The sequence below is a fragment of the Oncorhynchus gorbuscha genome, linkage group LG20 (assembly GCF_021184085.1).
Source record: "Oncorhynchus gorbuscha isolate QuinsamMale2020 ecotype Even-year linkage group LG20, OgorEven_v1.0, whole genome shotgun sequence".
In the NCBI taxonomy this organism is placed as follows: Eukaryota; Metazoa; Chordata; class Actinopteri; order Salmoniformes; family Salmonidae; genus Oncorhynchus; species Oncorhynchus gorbuscha.
In genome coordinates, this window is record NC_060192.1 from 4,964,898 (window position 1) to 4,986,622 (window position 21,725).

Sequence of the window (21,725 nt, forward strand, 5' to 3'; positions counted from 1 at the left end):
GTGTACTGCAGACTCGACTGTGCGGTGTACCTACTGTTTAGCGTAGGCTAACGTACCTGTTTGGAGTTGGTGAGGTAGAGTTTGGCAGCCAGGTTGACAGTCTGCAGCTTGACGATGTCCTCCTCGGAGGTGAAGCTCTTGGCCATCTTGCGGAGGACGTCGGGGGCGATCTGAGGGACCCTCTCACAGTACTCCCCCATCAGCCACAGGATGCTGGCCCGTGCCATCGGCACCTTAACAAACAAGAGGGGTTAGTTGGGGGGGGGGGTGCATTTTGAGACCCGAGTCGCAAGAGCAAGTACACAGACGCACTGAGGTCATGGTAGACGTACAGCGATGTTGTCGAAGAGCTTGGCCATGTGTTTGATGATGTCACTGTGCTGGGTGGGCTGAGTCTGGAGAAGCTTCTTGATGACCACCACGCTCTCAGCCACCACCGTCTCTGTGGAGGCGATACATTTCCATTTCAAAATGGAACTAAATGTAATCAAAAAATGCAATATATACGAAATCCCCCAAAAGTAATTATTTATCATGGGAAGGGCCATAAACAGTTACTAGTTATTGTTTGTGGCCCTCATGATAAATCATTACTTTTTGGGGGATTGTTGCTGCATAAGGTTAAAATCTCACCTTTCTGGTAATTTTTAAAATAAATTGCTGAGGTGTAGTCACTTGAGGACACAAGCTGAAGTACACAGTACAAACATAATAAATATTGTATATGATGTATTGCCTATTCAACAAAGGTATGAAAAAGGCTTGAAATTACATTTACTAAATATAGTATAATCAATTTATAAAATTATTAACTATAAGATTTCACCTTCCTTATAACTGTAAAATACATGTTTGTATATTGTGTTAGAGAAAACGTGCATAAAATGTGCAAAACATCTGCCCCCATCGCGTCTCCCAGAGCTCTAGCTTAGCTTCCTAAACTCGTTAGGGACTCACCTTTCATCTCATATTAATCTTTTTGTCCCTGACAACAACAAGCTACAGCTACAAAAGCAATCTCTCCTGCTGCGTTAGGGTGTAAGGATTCCAGGCATATGCAGTGTTGGTGGCTGTTGTAAGTCGCTCTGGATAAGAGCGTCTGCTAAATGACTTAAATGTAAATGTAAGAAGGATTCAGCCAGGTGTTGGACAGTGTTGTCAGAGGTCACCACCTTGCTTCACACAGGCAGAAGAGACATAATCCATTGTCCATGAGAATCAGGGCTAGCGCTCAATGCAAGCCACTTCAAGCTATGGTGTCCACATATCCATTTAGAACAAATACTACCAGAACCACGCAAGTGCCTCAAACTGGAGACTTCGCATCCAAGAGGTTAGAACAATATATACAAAAGAGAGGGTTTGGTAGGGGGACACATATATCCAACTATGAACCGGAGCTGGACAAAGACAACCGATCGACTGATTCTCTGGACAAAGACAACCAATCAGTCGATCGATCAATCGGTCAGTGGTTCCGTACCGTCTCGGTTGGAGAGCAGCAGCACCAGTCCTTGGAGGCAGGTGTCTGTCACCTCAGAGATGTTGGTGGCACACCTGCCGATGGCCTGGATGGTACCGGCTGCAAACTGCTTGTCTTGGCTCTTCACATAAGTCTGTTCAAATCAAAGCACAAGGTGGAGCCATTCATTGTATCTAAAAAGGCGATAATATATGTGGAACCTCTGCCAGTGACTGAAAAGGATATTGAGAGAGCGAGAATGTAACAGAATCAGAGAATGTTAGAGAATCAAAACGAGACAGAGTGCAACATCAGAAAAACAAAAAGGTTTCTGAAAAATGGTTTGATAATGAATGTAAAACAATTAGAAAACACTTAAGACAAATGTCAAATGAAAAACAAGCAGCAAAACAACCCAGAGCTACGATATGAACACTATGAAACAGTATAAACATATACTGAAACGCAAGACATTGAATTATACCAACAAGACACAATGAAATTGAAAACGTAAATTGACCAAAATCAGTTCTTGGACACGTGGAACCATTTAAGCACGACAAAGCAACAAGAATTATCCGTACAAGATGTAGGAATTTGGAAAACTTATTTTGATAATCTATACTAAAACATCCCACAAAAAGACTTACAACAGAACCAATTAGATATTAAACAAAAATTGAACTTCCTTGAATCAGTCATTAAAAACAACCAAATTCCATTAGATTACCCAATAACCAAACAAAAACTAAATGAAAAGCTCAAATCTATAAAATCAATTAAGGCTTGTGGTGTAGACAACATCAGAAATGAAATGCTGAAAAAGAGCACACCTGAGTTGCAAAATGCTGAGCTTAAATTGTTCAACATGGTTTTAACTTCTGGCTGTAACCAGGGGCTCATCTCCCCGATCCACAAAAGTGGAGACAAATCAGACCCCAATAATTACAGGAGAATTTGTGTAAACAACAACTTGGGAAAGGTTCTGTAGCATTTGGAATTCAAGAATTCAAACCTTTCTTCAAGAAAAAAAATGTATTAAGTAAACATCAAATCTCACTAACCATCGCACTACTGACCACACGTCCACCAAAAACATGGCAAAATTTTTGCTTGCTTTATTGACTTTAAAAAAGCATTTGATTATATTTGTCAGGAAGGGTTATTCCACAAAATTCTCCAAAGTGGGCTTGGTGGTGTATGACTTAATAAAATGTGTGCAATAAAAATCAAAAACCAAAGAACAGAATTATTTTCACAACGTCGAGGTGTGAGACAAGGCTGCAGTTGGAGTCCAAATCTGTTCAACATTTCTATCAATGAATTAGCAGACTTGTTGGACCATTCTCCAGCGCCAGGACTCACACTATTTGACAGAGGTGAAATACCTGCTATATGCTGATGGTACTTCTATCACCAACCAAAAGAAGGTCTTCAACAGAACATTAATATTCTAGAGCAATATTGCCATAATTGGGCCCTGGCAAGAAATTTACAAAAAAATAAAATCATGATTTGCCCCCCAAAAACATGTCAGATGGACAAGAGGAGTGTGTATGTGGTCACTGCATGACAGGGGAGGTAGAGACAGAGATGCACTTTCTCCTTTACTGTGATAAATATTCCTCAAAGAGATTCATTATTCACAGAAATGACTACATTTATTCCAAATTTGAACTTATTACACCCAGCGTAAAAACGAAAAATACTCATTGGCAAAGGAGCAATGGCTCCTCTTGCAGCCAAATATGCATTTGCCTGCCATAGCCTGAGGGACACTGAATCATAACATCTGCATAGTAAACAGAAACTTACTTATTATTACCATTGTTACTACTGTTATTATTACCATTATTGTTATTATTATTGTTGTTGATGACCATTCCAAATAGTAGTGGTATGGGTGATAATGGTAATGGTAGCAGTTTAATGATGGTGGTGGTGGTAGTAGTGGTAATGATGACAGTAGTTGTAGTACTGATATAAAATGGTGAAGATAATCATTATTTAGTTATAAGTTATTTTAGAAAATGTAAGTATGAAACTATATATTACATTTCTACTATTGACTGTCACCATTTTATTGTTATTATTTTCAGATTTAATTTTACTACCATTTGTTGTTGTTTGTAATAAAATTATAAGGTACACTGCTCAAAAAAATTAAGGGAACACTAAAATAACACATCCTAGATCTGAATGAATAATTATTATTAAATACTATTTTCTTTACATAGTTGAATGTGCTGACAACAAAATCACACAAAAATGATCAATGGAAATCAAATTTATCAACCCATGGAGGTCTGGATTTGGAGTCACACACAAAATTAAAGTGGAAAACCACACTACAGGCTGATCCAACTTTGATGTAATGTCCTTAAAACAAGTAAAAAATGAGGCTCAGTAGTGTGTGTGGCCTCCACGTGCCTGTATGACCTCCCTACAATGCCTGGGCATGCTCCTGATGAGGTGGCGGATGGTCTCATGAGGGATCTCCTCCCAGACCAGGACTAAAGCTTCTGCCAACTCCTGGACAGTCTGTGGTGCAACGTGGCGTTGGTGGATGGAGCGAGACATGATGTCCCAGATGTGCTCAATTGGATTCAGGTCTGGGGAACGGGCGGGCCAGTCCATAGCATCAATGCCTTCCTCTTGCAGGAACTGCTGACACACTCCAGCCACATGAGGTCTAGCATTGTCTTGCATTAGGAGGAACCCAGGGCCAACCGCACCAGCATATGGTCTCACAAGGGTTCTGAGGATCTCATCTCAGGCTACCTCTGGCGAGCACACGGAGGGCTGTGCGGCCCCCCAAAGAAATGCCATGACTGACCCACCGCCAAACCGGTCATGCCGGAGGATGTTGCAGGCAGCCGAACGTTCTCCACGGCGTCTCCAGACTGTCACGTCCTCAGTGTGAACCTGCTTTCATCTGTGAAGAGCACAGGGCGCCAGTGGCGAATTTGCCAATCTTGGTGTTCTCTGGCAAATGCCAAACGTCCTGCACGGTGTTGGGCTGTAAGCACAACCCCCACCTGTGGACGTCGGGCCCTCATACCACCCTCCTGGAGTCTGTTTCTGACCGTTTGAGCAGACACATGCGCATTTGTGGCCTGCTGGAGGTCATTTTGCAGGGCTCTGGCAGTGCTCCTCCTTAAACAAAGGCGGAGGTAGCGGTCCTGCTGCTGGGTTGTTGCCCTCCTACGGCCTCCTCCACGTCTCCTGATGTAATGGCCTGTCTCCTGGTAGCGCCTCCATGCTCTGGACACTACGCTGACAGACACAGCAAACCTTCTTGCCACAGCTCGCATTGATGTGCCATCCTGGATGAGCTGCACTACCTGAGCCACTTGTGTGGGTTGTAGACTCCGTCTCATGCTACCACTAGAGTGAAAGCACCGCCAGCATTCAAAAGTGACCAAAACATCAGCCAGGAAGCATAGGAACTGAGAAGTGGTCTGTGGTCCCCACCTGCAGAACCACTCCTTTATTGGGGATGTCTTGCTAAATGCCTATAATTGCCACCGGTTGTCTATTCAATTTGCACAACAGCATGTGAAATTTATTGTCAATCAGTGTTGCTTCCTAAGTGGACAGTTTGATTTCACAGAAGTGATTGACTTGGAGTTACATTGTGTTGTTTAAGTGTTCCCTTTATTTTTTTGAGCAGTGTATATTGTATACATTGTTGCTTTGGCAATATTGGCAATGTTTTTCATGCCATTAAAGCAGCTTGAATTTGAGACAGAGACTTACCTGGAACTCTCTAAGGATGGTTGAGATGTTGGCTTCGTTGGCCAGGCTGGTTAAGATCTCCAGCTGGGGAGACAAGATGGGTCTGATCACACACACCTGACCTCATCTCATGGTTTACGTTTACATTAGGTCATCAGGAGGGAGCGATTACCTTGAGCGATTTGATGTGAGTGGCATCTGTGGATCGCACATAGAAACTCTTCATGTAGGGTTCAAACATGCCCTGGTGGGGAGAACAGAAGACCATAATGATACTTCATAATATTTTTAAAAAGGCAGAGGCCGCGGGATTGGATTAAACTGCCCGGCTCCGCCCACCGCTTTGTAATACTGCAATGTTATTCGTTCAAAACCGACGGGAAAAGTTGGCCCAACGTGTCGTTTATTATAGTCACAACTGAAGTCAGCGGTCCACATCGTCACAATCGTGACGTTTACAACAGACAAAGCGCGTGCAACATGGTCGACCATGCCGTTTTTTAACCACAGACAACGGGAGAATGGTCTCTCTCCTCTGAGCATGTGCTAGAGTACATCTGGCGATGAAGGTACGGTGGTTAAGCTCTCGAGGCGTCCAGACAATACGGTCAGCCACTCCGATAGTAAAACAGTAACACACACCATTATCTGTCCCGCAGCAGACACTGAAGAGAGGAGCCATGTTTAGAGCCTTACCTTCCTCTGGATAGACATGGTGGCGATGTTCTGTAACACAACGTACTGCACCTCTCTGACAGGGAGAGACAGAGGGGAAACATTATGCCCTTTTTTTGTCCTCACAACAGAGACTCACAGAGAGGGAGAGAGAAGAGAAAGAAAAAGAGACACGTAAAGAGGGGTTGGGGTTGTACCTGTGGCTTCGGAGCAGTCGGACCAGTGACTTGGTGATGACGCCGACCTCGTGTTTAGGAGCCAGGTGCCAGTACAGCTGAGCTACTGACACCACCACCTGAAACGACAGACGTCAACAGGTTTTCCCCCCCCTCTAACATGGTCCTTCGAGCCTCAAATACAGGAGGTAGTTTCTCAACTCCAGTCATGCCCCCATCTAGCCTGGTCCCAGTTGAATTTGTGCCGTCTTGCCGAGTCCTGTGGTCATTGTCACGCCATTGTTTGGCGACAAAGACCCTAGGATTCGGCAAGATGATACACACAGACCTGGGATCAGGCAGTGCTGTATCTCCTCCTCGTGTAGGACGGGTCTTTCATCCTCCCTCCGGACACTAAGCTCTTTAAAAAGCTCCATATATCAAATGGCAACACCAACGTCATGCGTTTTTTTGTAATGTGAGGAATTGTCATTTGGAAGGTAACAGACAGCCAGAGTAAGGACTAAGGAGTAAGAGTAAGGAGTCACATTTGGAAGACGTGACGGTACGGCGGAGGGCCGCATCGCGTTCTCTCTGTTAAAAAGACAAAACACGTCACATTTTAAAAATCAACATGCTCATTTGGGACCATTTTTCCTCCCGTTGCTACACTGCCGCACAGACCTTAAGTCTCCTGGGTGATGGAGACCTGCTCAGTTTGTGTGTGTGTGTGTGTGTGCAGCATCAGTCGTGGCGCAGCCTCGGTTCCGGAGACAGCTGTGTGGAAGGAGTGACAACAGAACCCCAAGCTCAGACGGCTTCATCAAGGCTGCCTGTATCCCTCACAGCCAGCAGGTTCAACAGCAGTCAACACTGGATGCGTGTGTGTTTATGCATCGGTTTGAGAGAGAGAGTCTCGGACCAGTGTGCTTCAGAGCAGTGTGTGTGTGTGTGTGGTGAGACTCACGGCAGTGTTTCTACTCTGTAGTAGAGGCTTGGTATTCCTCAGAAGCAGTCTGTGGTCAGGGTCCATCACGTAGGACTTCTTTTCGTCCCCATTTTTCGTCTTTTTCTCATCAGACTCATAGAACGCCGTCTCACTGTTCTCATCTAACCCGTCCTGAAACACACACACACACACACACACGTGTGTCTTTCATTCTGTTATTCACCGCATACATGCCAACGCCTGCTAGCCAACCCAAACCAGATGCATACGCACACCTAGAAGTTGCTTGCAGGTGTGTTGGAGAAGTGCGCTCGCTAACGATCACCTTTTTTAACCGCGCTAACGTTTTGCTCCTCTGACCTTCGTCAAGTAACGACAAAACAGATGGACACTGACAGCACATCTTGCGTAGGCTTTGTTCATTACTGAAATAACCTAAACAATAAAACACACTGAGAAATGTCTCCTTAGGTCTTTTTTGAGGAATTTACTATAGGCTATATTTCACTCGTCACACTGAAGCAATAATGACATTATTACTTCAGTGTTGATGTCTGATAGATATCCGGCGTTTTGTCCCTAACTGAGCCCTTTCCTTGTTCGCTGATGAGACGTTCAAGAGAAGCCACTACATCTCAATCATCTCAAATCTAAATGAAAAAAAAAAAACGTTCATTAGAGCTCACGCCACACGACGCCGTTCTGACACAAAACACTTATTCGCCACGCTCGCTCCCCATCTCGCACCTCTTTCACAGGCTGGTGCGCTGTGTCAACCTGACCCCCCCCCCCCCGCCATCTTTCTTCCTCCCATCTCTCACCTCTTTCCAGGGGCTGGTGAACTGCGTCCTGGCGTAGCGGGTCAACATGGTGATGATGACCACCTGACCCCACTCCTCCACGTCCACCAGCAGGTTGCAGAGTTTACGGTAGTTCTTATGGATCAGGTCAATGCGGTCGGGACACACTTCCTCAAAGGCCATCACCACGCTGCCCGCTACCAGCTATAGGGGGAGACGTTGGGTTACTGCAGGGCTAGAGTAAAAGCCTGCACACCCAGTAACTCTCAGGATCCAACATGGGCAGCCCTGCTTTAGCCCGAGACCATTGTCTGTGTATTCTTATTTTACAATGACAGCCTACCAAAAGGCCGGGTTACGTCTTGGTTAGAAAGACAGCGTACTTCATGATCTAAGAGCAAGAATTTTGTTTATGAACAGTTAGATTATAGCTAAGAGCCAGGCACCAAACAGGAGAGTAACTGGGTGGAAAATTACCACGTTTAAAGTCTTTACTGAACCAATCTAATTTGGGATCATCATGGTAAAAGGAATCCTTCTAAATCGCCCACACAGCCAAAACATTTCACCACAGACTTTTAATTTTTCCTTCAGCTCATAACTAATTGAATGTTCTATTCATGAGACAAGAGAAAGGGGGAAATGGGAGAATGGAGGGGAGAGAGGGAGGCAATCAAGTACATTTTATTGGGAGAAAAATCCATTTGTCTGGTCCGTGTTCTATTCCTGTAGCGCTGCTGGCTGGCAGACTGACTGATTGACATGGCTGTGTATTAATATGCAAACAGCATTAACGCAGAGAGGCGAGGGGGGACAAGGAAGGAGTCTGCGAGGAGAGGGGTAGCGGAATCCGGTCTCTCCCATTAGAAAAGACTGGCCCCTGGTGGCCCCTGTGGAAACCCTGTACATTTACCCATCACCCATGCCGTGCAGCTGCATTGATTGCGTAGGTGTGTGCGCGCGCGTATGCGTTTGAGGCCCTCTGACAACTGGGGAGCTGGGAACCCGAAGCGCTAATCATTCAACAATCTGGACAGCTTTAGGGAGTAGGCTTCTAAATGACTGGTAAAAACCATAGAAAAAGGTGTGGTAAAATACGTGTTTGGAATTAGCCTGACTTTGCAACCAAAAATACATTAAAAAGCAAGCTGTTAGTTAAAAAAACAAAACATGGGCGAAACAAATCAAAACCGAGGCATTGTTTAAACACTTGGTTTAGCAAGCAATTAAGAAACCTCATATAAGCAGAGTTTAACGGATGTGCTTGTGGTTTATAATTGGAAAGGGGCCTAGTTGGGAAATGTATGTGTGGCTTTTAATTGTCATGCACAGCGCGTTTGGTCTCAGAACTAACAGATGCGTGATGTAAAGTTCCAACTCCACAAGCCTCATCTAGTGCATAGGCCTTATATTGGAGTAAAGTACTGACAGGAATGAACAGGAAAATTGTGCCTGTGTGCATCAATGGATACACAGAGGTTCCTAGTATCTCAGCCCTGTGTTATGTTGCCTTCGACATCTGTCTCTCTCGCTCAGCCTATTACAGTGTCTCTGGGCCTGCCTCTGCCTCTTTGTGCATTATCCCTCCCCCATCTCCCTCTCAACTTCCCCCATTAGACGCAGGTAAACTACACGCGCCATCAACAAAACTGACACCCCAATCTATGGAGTCCACAACCATCCCTCCCTCCCCCATCCACTTCCACCATATTATCTACACTACGTGACAAGCCAGTAATGGAAAAATCACACTAAGCAAATGGTTCCTCTAATAACAATACATTTCGTAGAAAATTATGAAGGGCCCAAACCATTTCCTTGCATCTATTTTGTCATGAATTCTAATTAGGGCGCCAGGGAGGCGGCGAGTGCTGGGTCATCACGCCAGAGACGGCGCGCCGCCTTGATTGATGGCACGGCGCAGGGTCGGTCGGCCTACCCTCCCTGCCTTCGCTCTATCCTCTCCCCCTTTTCCCATCTCCTCCCTCCTCTTAAATGAATGGGCATCCCACCTAGCCTCTAATCATACACACACACACACACACACACACTCCCTGTTCTCATTTCAATGTTGCAGGAGGTGCAGGAGGTGCAGGGCGGCGGGATGGGAGGGATCGATCATTTATCTTGTAATGGCTGGATAATAGATCCATCACAGGAAGACGGCTGCACAACCTCCTGCGTTGTGTTGTGTGTCCCCCTTCTCTTACCACCACCCCGTCTTTAACCAAAGGGTGTCACACTAATCTGGCGTAAAGGGGTCATCACTGTTTAGGCCAATGTCACGAAGGCCATCAACAGAGACAGCCAAATATATTTCTTATCTCTCCCCAAATATACTTACATTGTAACATACCCAACATAACTGACTACACCACCTGGGTGATAATTATTATTTTTACAAAGTACAATCGTTTCTAATAAGCGTGGAGGCTAGTTTTGGGGCACAGGTAGGGGACACGGATGGTGGTAGGCCACACTTGGCTCCTGGGCTGCATGTTTGGGACACCTCAGCTTTATATACTGCCCTAGACACTCATGGGGGCACAGTCCATATCTACGTGGTCAGCCTGTGATTCTCACTCTCCAGAATGATAGCAACTTCCGATCTCAAAGTGAAGGGGAATATAAGCTTAAAGCTTTATTTTTCCTCCAGGCAAAATAAATGAAAAGCCTAGTCTGCCAAGTGTATATTGTATGACATGTTGTGTAAATGCAATTCAAATAAAGTTTGATTTGAAATGATACTGTGGGATGAACGGTGATAAAACAGGTAATTCAAGGCATTTGTAAAATACATTCAAAGATGGTTCTTATGATGCTCTGGTCAAGATAAAGTGAATTTTATCCATATAAATGCAGATGTCCTTTGAATAGCAGGACAAACACAACACGATAGATCACCGGCAGAAAGCAAAGGGCTAAAACTGGCAGTAAATAAATTGGTATAGAAGCTCTCTGAAATTCTAATAACAAATCATGACACACAAAAAAAAATATATATATAAAAAGACATTAGCATTGCGGTCTTATTAATATTTTTCTTCCAGTCCAAAACACAGTGCAAGGACTTGTGTGACTGTGCCCTTTGTCGGTGTCCCCCAGCCAGCCAGCCTCATTGAGAGAGTGTTTCAATGGGGAGAAATCATCCATCTTCGTTAGTGACTGAAGCTAAATATGCTATGCATCTGGTCCTGCCCCCCCCTCCCTTAGTGCTACGGGTTATTTTATATAATGAGAGATGCATGCAATGAATAACTAATTGCGATAGAGAGACTGTGTATGGCTTGTATTTACTAACATGCACGGGGCATTCTATATGCTAACTTCAGCACGTGCACAATTTACATTATTTTAACTAGCCTTTATGGGAGCGTATGCATTTATAGTGACCATACGCATTTATAGTGACCTTCTGGAGAATATGCACCATCTATTAGCCTAATAGTGGAAGGAGACGCTGTATTTGTGCTTCAAACACTGGAGTTGGAGAATGCCATCAGGCTAATCTAGGAGAAAAAAATAATAACTTGGCCTTAGAAAGCAAATTAAGGTGACACCAGCATCAGTGAGAGAATGCCTTTCTAAATCGACAGTTAACTAGGAGCATCTGAAGATGTGTGGATTTAAGTGGGCGCTAACAAAGCATGGCATTGGTGAATGAGCTGAGAGAGAGAGGAGAGAGAGTGAGAGGGGCGATGGGGGGGGAACTGTTCTGTTGGACTGGACTACCCTCTGGTGGCTTGTTGGGAGTACTGCACCTAGTAGACCAGTGACGTCATGGATTTGGTTTGAATGAATGCATTGAGTAAGGACTGACTGCTGAACCTGTCTGATATCAAACGAATGAAATAGATGAAAACTGAGTCAGAGCAATTGAATCCATCCTCATTACTGCTTTGTTCATATCATGCGGTCTCCGCTGCTGGAACATCTGTGGGGAAACACTGGTGGTAAAGTCGGGGAGGGGGCCCTCTTGGCACCAGAGACAAAATGTTGCCGTTTTAAACCTAATTTCCTGCAATTCTACATATTTTTGCCATGGCTTATGCCATGTTCTTACACCACCTGAGTGACTCAAATAATGAGGGCCCCCCATGTAATGAAATTTGGGGAATTTTAGACTCTCCCTGACCGTCTGGTTTTTATTACAGTGATCTTTATTCTCAAAGATAATCTTATAAAATATATAAATGTCATAGCTCCCTTATCTTTCTACACACTTTAGAATCTGGTTTTAGTCATTTGTGTTTTCAATGAAAACATGTGACCGTCCCAAAACTTATATGGATTAGCTGGAGCCGGTTTTACTCACAGTGCTTTTGTCCTTCAGCAATTTATCAATGACTTCTATCAGGTGCTCCTTCTGATCTGGATCCAGGCTAAGGAGAAGGAAAGGTTTGAGTCAACTCCCAGTGCCATTGCTTTACACACACACACACACACACACACACACACACACACACACACACACACACACACACACACACACACACACACACACACACACACACACAACCTGTAGAGTTTCTGGATGGCGTGGGCGGATGTTTTCCTGACGTAAGGGGACATGTCGGAGGCAGCCTCCTTGATGGCCAGCATCATGATGGGAACGATGATGGGGACTCTGATACTGGACAGAACCCTCAGAGCACTGGCTCTGATCAGCTGGTTAGGGTCCTGGTAGAGGACAGATGGGGGGGGGGGTATAAGGATTATCTTAACACACATTCACGTGCACACACACACACACACACTTCTGCAAAGATGTACACATGAGAGAGTGAGGAGAGTAAAAGAAAAAAAGAAAATGGACTAGAGACAGAAATCTCATGTGGTTTGGGTTAAGAGATACTGAAGACATGATACAGTACCACACACACACACACAGGGAGGAAGTGAAGCATGGTGTAGAGCTAGCAGGGGCTGAAATGGGTTTTCCAGCTCTGGGTCCTGAGACACATCAGGGTGACGGGGTGGGCTGTCTAAAAACACAACTCTGTTGTCCACAGAACTTACAGAGAGACAGAGCCTCTCTTTAAATGGCTCAATAGCCCTACACACACACACACACCTTTATACACGTACATACCAAACATGACACTTTATTTCAAGACCTGTATGAGTGTGTGGGAATTCAAAATGGTAAAACACAAAAGAAAAACACTCTGCATCAAAGCCTGCTGTGCACACATACACCACATGTGTTACCTTGAGGGCCCTCTGAAAGGTGCTGATGGACAGTAGAGCCAGGTCCTGCTGCTCCTCTGCATACCTCACCAGGTACACATACACCAACTTCTTCAGCTGGAACACACACACACACACACACACACACACACGTTGAATTTAGTGAAGAAATCCCAAGTCTATAGATTCACTTTTGGGTTGAGCTCAGTACACATTCCAAATGGTTTCGGTAACACTATTCTTTGACACAGTGGAGAGAATGAGGCTTTGGCTCGACCTCGGATGTATTTCTTGGGCTGGTTGTTTTAGAGGGGGAAAAGCGGAGGTTGAATGTGTTCCTGTTGGATATCATTAGTCTGGATGGCAGGTCGTTTCGGGGGGGGGGGGAGCAGAGAATGAGCTAAAATGTTTTATTTGACTTCAGAAGGTTTCTGTTTGCCTTCGTCCCCCTCCTCGCCCCTCACACGTAGCGGAGACGGAGCTAATATTTGTCCAGTGTCCGACTGAGTTAAAAAGGCTACTTTGTGATTTTGGCCATGAGTATGAATGAGTGCAGCCCCCACACTCCTCCTGCCAGCTCCTTCATCTACCTCCAGAGGCAGATTAACTTGTGGATACCATTTTTATGTCTCCAAGTCTAGACTCCAGTATGAAGGAAGTTGCTAACTAGCGCAAATGCTAACTAGCGTTAGCGCAACGACTGGGAGTCTATGGGCGTCTTGCCAGATACGCCATACACTTCCGGTGACGCCAGTTAGCGTCGGCTCACGAAGCGACCTCGTACTTCCTTGGTACTGGACAGTCACAGACGCATACAAATAGCATCCACAAGTTGATCGGACTCTGGTGGATGTTGATAAAGGGACCGGCGACATCTCTAAGTATCCCTTTTAAAGGTTGGCCCTGGTTCACTTCAGTGTTATTCGGCGTACAGCTGTGGTTTTCAATCACCATTGCTGTGATTAGTGGGTGAATTAACATCATTACTGAGTCTAAGAGGGGACATAACCCATCTGGCCTTGTCTGAGGGGAATCACTTATCAAAAACGTTGCAGAAAATAGATGCTCAAAATTAGGAATAGTAATCAAATATGCTAATGACTTAATTTCCATTATTTGATCAGTTATCAAATACCAATAACCATTCTCCATATAGCCCTCCATCCCACTCACACACACCTCAGGGCTTTCAAGTCTCAGGTTGTTGTTGCTCGCGCTGGTCGAAGTAAACAAAGCATCCTGATATTAAATCACACGAGTCCGTCAATACTCTGTGTCCTCCAGTGCTGCTTTCTGATTAGAGACAATCAATAACACACAGCACAGCAGCAGAGAGGGGGGAGGGACGACAAGAGAGACAGAGTGACTGAGCTGCCCGCAGAGAGGTGAGGACAGAGAGAGCATGAGAGAGAGAGAGCCACAGCGAGGGACCTAGCACTACCCTAGCATCTGGTGTGTGTGAAGGGAGAGAGAGAGGAGACGTGGCCACAGGCTCTCCTCTGCCAATTACCCCCACCCACATGCTCCAGTTCCCTACCATGGGCTGCCCTGCCACACACACACACACAGCCCCTCGTACAGCCTGTTTATTCTGCTGATCAATATTACCAGGTAGTGGTTCGGTGGTCTCCTCCTGGCAGTGGGAGGGACCTCATCCGTCTCGTCTTCGATAGAATCTACTAAACGTTATGCAAACAGAATGGAACTCATACCTCTATGTTCTTACTGGCCACGTTCTTCACCACAGCTGGGAACAGCTCGGAGGCATTCTTCCCCTTGGCGATCAGCTGTGGACACAATATCCCTCGCATGTTTAACAGTATTCAATGTGTTATTAACACTGCACATACAATATACCACAGCAATGAACCGCACTGTAAATTACACTTTGGAAATTGTTCACCAATTCTTCAAAATGAGAAATGTACAAATTGGCTTAATTTTATTGAGACGGGAACACCGAAGTCCACTCTGAACTGAGAATGCACTGCACTTAGCGGGAAGTGCACTCCTCAGGCCTGGAATGGGTGTGTGTGCAGGTGGTGCTCACCGCAATGATCCTCTTCATGGCGTCCAGTTTGAGTGAGTCCTTATTGCTCTCCAGCATCTCTTTAAGGTCATCATTCCTGGTGGAGAGGAGAACGAGATCAGAACATGTGCTGCAGGCTATTTCATATCACGACACTGCTTTTTCATTCTGTATCGCGGACGGCCTTCTTTACACCCGAGAACTTCCACCGGGGTAGCCAAGAACTCTCCACTTCCACCGGTGTAGCCAAGAACTCTCCACTTCCACCGGGGTAGCCAAGAGCTCTCCACTTCCACCGGGGTAGCCAAGAACTCTCCACTTCCACCGGGGTAGCCAAGAACTCTCCACTTCCACCGGGGTAGCCAAGAACTCTCCACTTCCACCGGGGTAGCCAAGAACTCTCCACTTCCACCGGGGTAGCCAAGAACTCTCCACTTCCACCGGTGTAGCCAAGAGCTCTCCACTTCCACCGGGGTAGCCAAGAGCTCTCCACTTCCACCGGGGTAGCCAAGAGCTCTCCACTTGCACCGGGGGAAAATTCATGAGGCTAAATGAGTTGAAGAACGCCATCGAATTGGGACTGGAAAACTGTGGTACACTTATAACAGAGATTTGAGTCATTTGATTCAATTACAATCCTATCGCACAAAAAAGAAGATATGCAGCCTGACTTGATCGATATCCAGCCATGTCCTTGGTGGGAGACAGGCCAAAGGTCTGCCAAGACTCAGACTAATACTGATCTATGGAGAGCATTATGTGCTGCATTAAACTTGGCTCCTGCTAGAAATTGGTAGTCATGTGGAGAACCTCTCCGCAATAGAACAGCCATTTTCAAGAGAGAGTAGCTTACACATACCGGTAGGAGAACCAGTCTAGTTTCATCAACGTCAAACGACTGCAAGGAAAAAAAATACAGGGTCTCAAATGACCTATTTTCTTAGGATACTCTTCCACGTGGTCTACGATGCTCAAACTATCAACAACCGCTTCAACAATTCATCCCTTTACTGTACCGCCACACACAAGCGGACGCATTCAAAATATCACAGCATTGCTACGGAAACACCTTCAACCCGGAGAACAAGCAGAATCTCACATGATGTTAACCCAGCCAGGCCCACACAACCCTTACCCTTCCACAGGAGAATGTGAAGCCACACAGCAGGTCATTGATTGTAGAGAGAGAGAGACAGAGTTCTGGCCACTCAATGAGAGAGGTACGGTCAGAGAGAGAGAAACAATGTTTTTGCATCAGAATGGAATGTTGGGTTCAACAACACACCAGGCAGATGTTTCACATTGAACAACATGAGAAGAATGGGTAGAGAGCGAATGAAAAACACAAATTAACCATATTGGGAGTTGTTGCCAGGCGCAGAGAAAAGAAAGTCACTCACGATAATGTCACAATCAATAATCAGCTAGAGAGATGAGGAAACTAGGCAAGTTCGTAAACTTGAAAAGACACACACAAAGCATGTGATCAGATACTTCTGTAGAGTACCGTTTGGAGGGTGTCTCGTCGCGGCCTCGATTGGCGTGCTGCTCCTCCTGGCGAAGTTCGGTCTTTAAGGTGAGCTGGACATTCTCAGCAGACACCAGAGCTGTCCTCACAGTCCCCGCGATTCCACACACACACACACACACACGTTTCCCCGACTGTCAGCTGGCTGTAACGTCCGCGGTGGATACTTCCCTCCAACCCGCTTTTGCCCTTCACAGACAGTTCATAACTGCTCCAGCATCTACAGGCCCGTCTGTTGCTCTCCTCTCTCTGTCCGTCTTCCTCGCTCCTCTCTCAGCCGATTAGCGGAGTCACGGGATGCCTCGCCGCTGGCTAAAAACTCCGGCCCTCGCCCTGGCACAGACAGAGCTCCCCCTGGCCATCCAGTTATACCCGCGAGTCCACATTTCCTGACTGTCAGCTGGTTGTAACGTTCCCTGTGGCTACTTCCCTCCAAACCTGCCTTTGCACTTCACAGGAAGCGACCAACTGTAGTGGTCACCGGATACCCATTCTGCCGGCTAATGCTCTAGCATTAGTGGTTCTGCTACACACGCAGGCAGACACTACGCATGCTCTCTATGGTATGCTCTCTATGGTATGCTCTCTATGGTATGCTCTCTATGGTATGCTCTCTCCCGCTCTGTAAATTGAAGCTGTGACTGACAGCACCTTCTCCATAAATCTCAAGTATCAGGCTTTAAAGCAATCAAGAGCCCACCACATCCTTAGCTCTAAGATGATAACAGGAGTGGCAAGATGAAGTGGCCCTCTTTTAAACGGCTACTAGTAGGCTTTGACTCGTCATTGCTTGTAAATTGCAATCCAGAGACGGGTTGAGGTTTCCTGCCTGATGGATCTGTAGCTCTTGGACAGGGGCTACTTTCTCCTTCTCTCCTCCGACCGTACTGTAGTTCTCTGCGTCTGTGTGTAGCTGGGTGGTAGTTTGGTTCTCTCTGCCTGTGGCCACTTCCTCCAGGGGAAACGGGAGGGCCTTATCGGCCTCGGGGTAAACAGTGAGCAGCTTTCACCACCTCTGTCAACAGCACAACGCTTCACGCCTGCCCAGTGCCCTTCAAGGGCCAACAGAAGAACCACACAAGAGTTAGAACGACACCCAGACAACTCTACATGTCTCTCTTCATGTTTAAAACCAGCCTAGTCTCTTTTTCCAGGTTTTCAAGACTGGCAAGCAAGTCTTACAACCAACCAGCCCGGGAAGTCATTCATTCACATAACGACCAGCAGGATAAAGCACAGTAAACAGCTCCAATCAGCTGACTCTATTTAGCCTACTACCGTCTGCCATGTCCTCTAGTGTTTATAACCAGGATGATAATGTTGTTGGACATGGCTCAGTTGATACAGCCCAACACATAATCTGACATCACATGGAGGCCCTATAAAAAAAAACATGGGAAACTGAACCGCAGTGAAATAATAGGGCGCTTTAGGAAGCAGCTGATCACTTGGGGACAACCAGCCAGTCACATGTTGCTGTGCTTCTGTCAGGGCAAGAGCAGTAGAGTGGACCGTGAGGTAACAAGAGCCCAGGCAATACTGGATAATCTACAGGAACATGACTTAGACCCCGATAATGACATTATCCAAACAGCAAACAGACTGTGGTTTCATTTCATTGGAGAAAGCTGACTAACATAAAAAAAGGCCACCTATAGATATCTTTAGGAGCAAGAAAGTGCAAGAGAGGGTTAAGGTTACAGCCATTAAAATGCACGTAACGATACATTGACAATAGATTCATTTACAAAGAAAACATAAAAACTCCGTCAGGGCTTCACTGCTTTCTGACTCACCATTCAAGTCTGCCATCTAGTGTTATGGTGCAAACACAGCGTGGAGAGAGAACTACGCAGAGCAACATATTCTCAGAAATCAACCCCATGATCACTGTGTTCACAACCCTCCAGACGAGCTTCAATGCCATACAACTCTCCTTCCGTGACTCTCCTTTTCGTCAAACTAAATGCATGCTCTTCAACCGATCGCTACCTGCACCTGCCCGCCTGTCCAACATCACTACTCTGGACGGCTCTGACTTAGAATACGTGGACAACTACAAATACTTAAGTGTCTGGTTAGACTATAAACTCTCCTTCCAAACCCATATCAAACATCTCCAATCCAAAGTTAAATCTAGAATTGGCTTCCTATTTCACAACAAAGCATCCTTTCTCATGCTGCCAAACATACCCTTGTAAAACTGACCACCCTACCGATCCTCGACTTTGGCGATGTAATTTACAAAATAGCCTCCAATACCCTACTCAACAAATTGGATCACAGTGCAATCCGTTTTGTCACCAAAGCCCCATATACTACCCAACATTGGGAGCTGTACGCTCTCGTTGGCTGGCCCTCGCTTCATACTCGTCGCCAAACCCACTGGCTCCATGTCATCTACAAGACCCTGCTAGGTAAAGTCCCCCCTTACCTCAGCTCGCTGGTCATCATAGCATCTCCCACCTGTAGCACACGCTCCAGCAGGTATATAGACTCTCTAGTCACCCCCAAAACCAATTCTTTCTTTGGCCGCCTCTCCAGTTCTCTGCTGCCAATGACTGGAAGGAACTTCAAAAATCTCTCAAACTGGAAACATTTATCTCCCTCACTAGCTTTAAGCACCAACTGTCAGAGCAGCTCACAGATTACCGCACCTGTACATAGCCCACCTATAATTTAGCCCAAACAACTACCTCTTTCCCTACTGTATTTATTTTGCTCCTTTGCACCCCATTATTTTTATTTCTACTTTGCACATTATTCCACTGCAAATCTACCATTCCAGTGTTTTACTTGCTATATTGTATTTACTTCGCCACCATGGCCTTTTTTTTGCCTTTACCTCCCTTATCTCACCTCATTTGCTCACATCGTGTATATAGACTTGTTTATACTGTATGTTTTACTCCATGTGTAACTCTGTGTCATTGTGCGTCGAACTGCTTTGCTTTATCTTGGCCAGGTCGCAATTGTAAATGAGAACTTGTTCTCAACTTGCCTACCTGGTTAAATAAAGGCGAAATAAATCAAATAAATAAAATTCCTGAAGAAATAATAGGATTGAACGGTGGTACCCAATATGATTAAAAAAATTGTTAAACTCCACCTACCCTTACACGAGCCACGTGGGACTACTGGGTCGATTTCATAAACAATGATATCAGTCAGACTTGAGTTTGGAGAGTACAGAACAAAAAAAACTTCATTTGAACACTATAATATAAAGGGAATTAGGCTCATGGTGAATATAGAGCGAGTGAATTTATGAATGCCTGACAAAAGCCTAGATTATGTTAAGATGTGATACTGATAGGACAGACTCCCTACTAGATCTCATAGTAAAGCCGAGGCATTGTGTGTCAGTGTGGACAGTGGAATCATTCACACCCCTCAAGCCCGGCAGGCTCCAGCAGTCCAACCAAGACTCATCTAGTCTCCATTACCAGACCTGGCCTACTGGCCCTGCCTCGCTGCTGAACAGACCAACCATCTGATCATGTGAGAGGACTTAAGAGATTGACTTAGGGCCAAACCACGTTCAAATATTAGGCTGACGCAAGTCACTGCTCGACGGTGACAGAGATGGTTGAAAGTGTTCTTCTGGCCGCTGCTATGAAGAGCAGCACTAGGCTACATGGAACAGACATACCAGTAGACATTCCACTGTATAACGATGACATGAGCACATCGCAAACATTTTTCAGTGAGACCTTTCTACGGGTTAAAACTGCAAGAACTTATAGGACTACAAGGGAAATAGGCCCAGGTGTAGAGAAAGACAGACAAACTAACAGTAAGTGGATAATTCAAAGCTTCTGTGATAAATCAGGTTGAATAAACTTTCATATGATAATGGCTGACTGTTGGGGAGACTATGCGGGAGGAAATGGCCTTCAGAGAAGACAGTGACTCGAGGCCTTGTCTGCAGCCAGCTGGGGAAAGACTAACCTACTGATAGTGAAATTATAACTGATCCAAACTCCAAGGCCACGGACTGGGAAACATTGATTTACAATAAACCCAATCCTACAGCTGAGTAAGTCAACTACTGGGCATGTATTCAAGATCATAATGAAGAAGATTAAGGCTATATGGACCTGATCCTAGGTCAGCACACTCTCTCTTGAGATCCTACGTGAATACAGGCCCTGATTTACAGTAAAAGACACAGCATGACTGCAGGATGAGGCTGGCCGACCTGGTGATGGAATTGCCCTCTGGTGGTATCGTCACGTGATGTTGATTGATGACATAGAGCACATTTTACACGCAATCGGTTCCTTTTCATCTCACTTCATCCAATTTATTTAAAATGGGTTGTTTACAAGGATTTTAAACAATATTTCAATTAAATGCTACTTTTTGGCACTTATCCTAAATCACTTGAGTTTATGACAATGAGGGGAAAGAAGCTGGGGTATTTTTTAAATAAAACCGGCGTGGTACCGAGGACCTTGGAGAACCACATCAATTGACTTGGGTAGCCAGACTAACTACAACAGAGCTTCGCCCATGTGCATAGCACAGTTAGCTTTATGTCCGTGTCGACGTTCATTTTAGAATACATTGACCTCGCACAACTCTACAAACATAAAAGGACGCGGTGGAAAAACATTGTTGAATGTAAAATATATGTATGTTAGAGAAAATGTCTGGTGGCGTCTCTTTGTCAACGTGTTGCTTTTTTGTTCATATAAACATTTATTCCAAACACAGGGCAACATTGCTTGCTGTCAACAAACGCGTTTTAAACTGTGAAGCTACCATAGAGATGCAGCTGTTTATCTAGCCAACTAGTTACCACTAGCATCCATCTTAGATATCGAATTAAGTTGCAAACACAGTTTACACACAAGTAGGTTAATAAAATGTTTCCTTGCTAGCTAATTGACCTACTTTTTAAAGTTGGTGCTGAACAGGCCAAATCCAGCTCCAGCATTGGAGGAGGTCGGGGTAGTCTCCTGACCAACCTCCACGGCTGAATCCGATCCTCCTTGGTCGTTGTACGACACATTGTTCGTCGACATGCTCAACATTTGACGTTTCACAAACGTACAGAATTATTTACTGTATAAAGTAAAACTATCGGAAACAAAATCCCAGTCGTTAACAGTTTGATGAAGCGCAAAATAAAACTTTGTCCTGAACGTGCAACTTTTTCCCCTTATCCACGCAGTACCGGAAGTATGAGTTGGG

At 45.2% G+C, this 21,725-nt stretch overlaps 1 protein-coding gene across 1 annotated transcript in view; it reads right to left on the minus strand.

Moving 5' to 3' along the window:
- Positions 1 to 21,725, minus strand: part of ap3b1a (adaptor related protein complex 3 subunit beta 1a) — a 68,431-nt gene extending 46,706 nt beyond the window's left edge. The window contains exons 1-15 of the mRNA XM_046316875.1: positions 21,426 to 21,725; positions 15,020 to 15,095; positions 14,682 to 14,756; positions 12,991 to 13,086; positions 12,299 to 12,459; positions 12,095 to 12,161; positions 7,801 to 7,983; positions 6,998 to 7,150; positions 6,073 to 6,170; positions 5,897 to 5,951; positions 5,373 to 5,444; positions 5,222 to 5,284; positions 1,484 to 1,616; positions 333 to 442; positions 57 to 233 (exon numbers count right to left, since the gene is read on the minus strand). Coding sequence (XP_046172831.1) covers positions 57 to 233; positions 333 to 442; positions 1,484 to 1,616; positions 5,222 to 5,284; positions 5,373 to 5,444; positions 5,897 to 5,951; positions 6,073 to 6,170; positions 6,998 to 7,150; positions 7,801 to 7,983; positions 12,095 to 12,161; positions 12,299 to 12,459; positions 12,991 to 13,086; positions 14,682 to 14,756; positions 15,020 to 15,095; positions 21,426 to 21,565 — 1,659 coding nt within the window. The 5' untranslated portion in view covers positions 21,566 to 21,725. The remainder of the gene's footprint in view (positions 1 to 56; positions 234 to 332; positions 443 to 1,483; positions 1,617 to 5,221; positions 5,285 to 5,372; positions 5,445 to 5,896; positions 5,952 to 6,072; positions 6,171 to 6,997; positions 7,151 to 7,800; positions 7,984 to 12,094; positions 12,162 to 12,298; positions 12,460 to 12,990; positions 13,087 to 14,681; positions 14,757 to 15,019; positions 15,096 to 21,425) is intronic.